At 41.4% G+C, this 6,076-nt stretch overlaps 1 protein-coding gene across 1 annotated transcript in view; it reads right to left on the reverse strand.

The window, feature by feature from the left end:
- Positions 1-3,923, reverse strand: part of ADPRHL1 (ADP-ribosylhydrolase like 1) — a 47,754-nt gene extending 43,831 nt beyond the window's left edge. The window contains exon 1 of the mRNA XM_006851521.1: positions 3,710-3,923. Coding sequence (XP_006851584.1) covers positions 3,710-3,923 — 214 coding nt within the window. The remainder of the gene's footprint in view (positions 1-3,709) is intronic.
- Between the last annotated feature and the right edge of the window lie 2,153 nt (positions 3,924-6,076).

Consider the following 6,076-nt stretch of genomic DNA (forward strand, 5'->3'; position numbering starts at 1 on the left):
TGAGTTGTTGAGCACAAATTGTTTGCGCCACCCAGGGGTCTATGGAGGATGGTATTCGGTTGTTGTTGTTGTTAAGTGCCATTGAGTCGATTCCGACCCATAGCGACCCTGTATAGGATTTCCAAGGAGCAGCTGGTGAGCTTGAACCACCGACCTTGCAGTTCAAACGACTTTGCAGTCTGATGCATTAGCCCACAGCACCACACCAGGACTCCATGGTATTAGGTTAGTAACCCTGGTCAGTAGTGCACATTCCTTGAGGATGTCTTCACTTTGTTGTGTAACTGAGTGACCAACACGAGACCTGGTTTACCAGTAGGCACTTCATACATGCTTGTTGAATGACTTAGTGAATGCTTGCTGACAACATGAGTTCTTTGCTCATGAGCTATATATACACTGAATTACGTCCCTGTTTTGTAGACTATTGGACGCCACTGTTTGCTAATTCAATATCTGCTTCTGTGCCCTTTTGAAAAGCATACCTGAACGTAGGACATCACATGTTATAGCTCATCTTTTGTTTCTCACTCACTGTAGTAGGAGAAGCACAGCTGTCCAGAGCACAGAATAATCTACCTACTAGTGAAATGGGCTTAAACAATCCAAGCTGCAGTTTCCCTTTGCATAAGCCAGTCTGTCTTTGGAAGACATGTGGAAGCATCATGATACATTGCAGTGGTGGAAATATTCGCATATTTGAGTAACCTGAGGTGGTGATCTCTAGCGCTTAAGAGTCTAGGCTTTGGAGTCAGATGGAGTTCCAATCCATGCTGTTACCTACATGGCTGTAAGGCACTGCGCAGCTTACTTAACCTCTCTGTGGATCAGTTTCTTTATCTGTAAAGTTATGCTACTAAGTTAACATTCATAGTTAATGTGAAGATTAAATATTGTAAAGCACTTAGAAGTGTGCCAGGCACACAAAAGGTGCTGATGTGAAAGTTAGCTGTGCCCATATTAAGTGGTTTAAGAATCTCTTACAGGCTACAATTTGCTACTTAACAACAACAAAAAAAAAAAGTTGTTTGAAAATTAAGCTTTAATAAAATTTCAACTTAAAATATGTTCTACTTTAATAGGAGACTCAGGGGTAATATTCAACAAATATTGATTTATTACCTACGAACTATAGGGTCCTGTACTATACAATCTAATTTATTAAGTGCTGCTGAGTTAGTTATGACTAATAGCGAGCCTGTATAGGGTTTCTGAGGAACAGCTCGTGAGTTTGAACCGCCCACCTTGCGGTTCAAGCGGACCTTGAGGTCCAGTGCTTGTCCTAACGCATCACACCAGGACTCCATAGTATACAATAAGCATTTGCTAATTCTACTTTCTACAACTTATAGTCAAGACCACTTAGAAGGAAATTCATTTTTCTCCTTGAAGAATTCTTCAACATGTTTATAATCTTTTTGAATGATGGATTTTGCTCTAGGGTTGTATGTATTGTTGTATTACATGCACTAATATACATTTTTATAATATTCGAGCAGGGGTGGAATTTTCGCCCTTCTCTTAGATTCCCGGCCAATGTATCTCACCCACAGCTACCATCTGTCTGTCAGAGATCATTTGTTGCTGTGATAGTAAATAGGTTTCAGCAGAACTCCCAGACTAAGACAAATGAGGAAGAGAGGTCTGATGATGTACTTCTGAAAGCCAGCCAGTGGATCACAGTGGTCCAGTCTGCAGCTGATCATGGGAACAGCGCAGGACTGAGCAGAGTTTCCTTCCACTGACTACCGTGAGTTGAGGGTGTTGATATGATGGAAGGTAATGACAATATACATGCACTATTCCTGCCAAGGGAGTCCTGGTATAGCGCTTTAGGATACACACTGGACGGCTAACCACAAGGTGGGCGGTTCAGACCCACCAGCCGCTCCTTATAAATCCTATACAGGGTTGCTATGAGTCAGAATTGACTTGATAGCTCATGATGTTACCGCAAAGAGGTAACGTTTAAAATTTTCTAATCTCCGATGCTGGTGTGGCTCTACAGGATAAACATTGAACTACTGACAGCAAAGTTGGTGATTCAAACCCATCAACTACTCTTCAGAAACCCTTTACAGGGTTGCTAAGAGTTGGACCTGATTCGTTGGCACTTAACAACAACAATCTCTGATACAATCTTACCATCATGAAAATGCCCACTTGTTTCAGATACCATCCTCACTAAAAAGAAAATAGAAAAAAATCTTACTGCAGTGCTCACCAAGACAAGGACAAATATGGAGGAGGCCAGTTTGACATGCATACATGTGTCAAGACAGCAGTAAAACATACATGAAGTCAGTTTCAGAGTAAGTACCATAAGGGATGGAAACAGGAATGGAAACGGGGAGGGAAAAGGGATAAATGATGTGACCTTTTACACTGAGAGGACTGCAGGCAGTTGAGATGAGACCATGTGCTTCCTGACGCTTCATTCAGTGCACAACGAAAACTTAGAAACATTCACATGAGTACAGAAAAAAGTACCAAATATATACAGTTAAAGCAAACTACACTTTGGTTTCAAAAGCCATGCTCAGTGACCAGGAGGGCAGCAGGTGTTTGGTGACGGTGCATTACGTGCTAGGGGCTGTCAGAATACTATTCAATACCTTGGGGCATAATGGCACTCAAGAATCTGCCCGGAAGTACTAGAAACAGGAAATGTTTTGAATCTGTGGATGTGTATCCCAGAGAGAGAGATACTCCACCATTTCCAAGAAACTGTGACATCTTATCTATGGTATCTCTCCCTAATAACTTAGGAACTAGCCACGAAGCATATGGAATTCCTGTACAGTGAACACAAGGACTAAATTTAGCATGTTCACAGCAGAGAAACGAAATGGTGATGTGATAATATGTAAGGGAGACATCACTACTGACTTCACAGTTGCCCTCACATTTTAACTTTACAAAGATATAATACTTTCAGGTTTTTCAAGAGCAAATGACTTGTGGGAAACTCCTACAAAATGATAGGTACCCATTGTTTCTCTAAGTATTCATGTACAAACCTGGGGATCCTTACACTAGCCTGCCACTTACAGAATATTTCAAGAAACTTCATTTCTCTCCCAAGTCCAATCAATTTAAAAACAAATTCATGGAACATGTTTCTGTATAAGCAGCTCAGTGTTTTTTAGTAGGTGATATTTGAATTCTAATTTATTAGTGTTTAGAAGTAAGCCCCCACACAATATTATTTTAATGGGTCCAAACTTCAAACCAGGTGGATGATTTTTTATTCTTTGAAATAGATTCAGAACAAGGGGGCTTGATCTCTGAAGCAAAAAGCTAGTACCACAATAATTCCAAAGCAAGACGGCTTAGCCAGTTTCAACTCTGTTAGAAACATATGCTCTGTCTAGTTCTATATGTAAGCCAGCCTGGTTCACATCGTACAAATAACAACGAAAAGTCAGTTGCTTAAGAATGAAACCAGAACTCTCTGCAAAGTAAAATAATCCTGTCATGAAGAGATGCTCTACGAGAAATATGATCCACCACATATATAATTTGTGTGGGACCCTGGTGAATATGAAATCACCACTTTCAGCAGTGGCATCAGATAGCAGTATCAGCAAGAAGATGGCATTGCTTTCAAAGCTCTGAGAGCTAATTTCAAGAACATTAAGGGCCACACCATTTTCTGTTGTTTTTCTCACAACACACACTGAGGAGAGGCGGTTAGGCTGGGCTGTACCTGTGATGAGGGCCTCGGCGGTTGTTATGTGCATCACGGTATTGTCGCTCACGGGCCATTTTTCGGGGGAAAGCACCAGCTGGTCGAGTCCTCCCATTTGTTTCAGTTCCTCCTGGATCTTTGTACCAAAAGCACTGTTATCCTTGCTGGCATTTCTGTAACCAAGAGCATCTCCAACACTTCCCAACAGCAGAGCAGCCTTAAACTTCTCCATCTTGGGAGGGCTGGTCCTCTTGTGGTTACAGCTGCTAAGTGGCTGTCCCTCAGCCTTTGTTGCTTGTTTGTTCACAGCCTGCTGTCCACCCTGCTGACACTTATACTGGTCGTCTTCAGTATCACTGTTAGGACCTTCCTCTAAAAGGCTAGCCACTCCTTTTCTGTCTCTGCAGGTGGTACCTCTTATGTAAGGACCAATGAGAAAAAGTGTCTGGGTCCTAGCAGCTCAAGAGTGTTGCTTCTAAGTAACACGGTTCCCAGAGCACCAGTGTGAAGTATCGATTTTCCTCAGCATTCTACCCAGGCTCCTGCTTTTAAGTGAGAAGAGGGGTCTTTTTAATTACTCAACGTCAGTCTTTTTTTTTTTTTTTAAAGTGGTAACTTCTAAGTAACAAATCTGCCGCATTCTGAAAGAAATCTTAAAAGACATACACAGGCCAAAAGAAAAAAGCTGTAAGGTATAATCTAGAAACCATAAAATCTACCTATTTTGTGTACATTTGATGTGTTTTTGTAAAAGTATAGTGAGCAGTCTTCAAGTTTCCTTTGCCTGTTTGTTTCCAGGCCCATAGTTTTTTTTTTTTACCTTTTCTAGAAGTTTCTAATTAGCTGACTCATATTCTTTGATAATCTGGTTTCTTTCACTCAGTATAGTATTGAAATTCATCAAGTGCACACAATGGTTTTGTTTTTAAAAAAACCAAACAAAACTTTTTTTGATTAGAAAATGTGTTACGATGGAAAACACATCATCAGATTTGGCTCCAGTGTGAGATGTGATAAGATTTTCTCACAATTTGCTGTCTAACAAAAGTCTCTCTGAATAACTAAACTTTAGGTTGTTGTTGTGACGTGCTGTCGAGTCAGTTGTGACGCACAGCGGATCTGTGAAGGGTTTCTAAGGAGCCACTGGTGGGCTAGCACTCCACACCAGGATTTTAGACTGGAAAGTGGCCAACTGTTAGCCAACTGAGAAGCTTCCTGGTAGTTTGTGACTATGCTCTCAGTAAGCAAAGTTATTCAAAGTCTTCTCACCATTCTGTAAAAAGATCACTCAAAGATCTGAGGAGGCTTGAGGTGGGGAGAGGGGAGACATGGAATCCGGGCTCTTAAAGGAAACAAAAAGTAGGAAGTGTATCTCCTTAAGCCCCAGACGCAGAAGAGGAGGATTAGAGTTAGAGAGAATCCAAACCGTTAGCAATGAGGGTGTTTTGCGCTCCTGATTCCCAGTGGAACCCACTTTCCTATCAGACCCCAGAAATCAGCAGACACACGGCCTTAAAAATCTAACAAAACAAAGTTTTAGGATAGAACAAGTCCTCAGATGCATTTAAATCAACACATAGTATACCAGCAACTGAGGAAGGTACAGAGCTGAGCAGTGTCGGTTCAGTTGGACACAGGGTTGCTATGAGTTGGAACCTACTTGACGGTACCTAACATGTAAGAGTAATTTGTCAAAAGTGAGTTTTCTGGAATATTATTCTAGCTAGTGTATTTCTGAGTGATTCTGAAATCATCCTTTAAGATCATGACAGATAGTTCTTACTGCTATTCATGTACGGTCCCTATCCAAACAATAAAAACCAGAGGGGAGGTACAATCAGTGTATTAATATTGTTGTTGGCAGAACAGCACAATCAGGCAGAAATATATATTGAGGAGTTAACAGAATCAATCTCTAGCAAATTTTTTTCACATCTCATTTTGTGACTGCTTTTCATCTACATCTGTTTTAAATAGATAATATGCATGATTTTTCTCTTGCTGATTCTGAAGCAATGGACACCTTCATCAAAGTTAGAAACTACACTATCAGATCACTGCCAGCCAACAGGAAGAGGTGAGATTAGGGACCGATGGCCACCAAGACAGAAAAGCTGGGAGTGGAGGGTGTCTTTGAACCTGGGTCCCTGCACTAGATCCAGACCAAAATGGACGTCAAGACCCATAGAGAGCTGCAAGGAATGCTGGGTCTCCAGATGCTGAAGGAGACGAGGACCTTTCTACAGAGCTGCTGCTCTGAAACCATCTTGTAGCCTCCTAACTGGGAGAGAATGAGTTTCTGGCACGGTGGCTCCAGAGGGAAAATCCCAGATTACAAACCACAAGGCCGGCAGTTAGAACCCACTAATTGCTCGATGGAAAGCT

Source organism: Chrysochloris asiatica, unplaced genomic scaffold (assembly GCF_000296735.1).
Source record: "Chrysochloris asiatica unplaced genomic scaffold, ChrAsi1.0 scaffold00029, whole genome shotgun sequence".
Lineage (NCBI taxonomy): Eukaryota > Metazoa > Chordata > Mammalia > Afrosoricida > Chrysochloridae > Chrysochloris > Chrysochloris asiatica.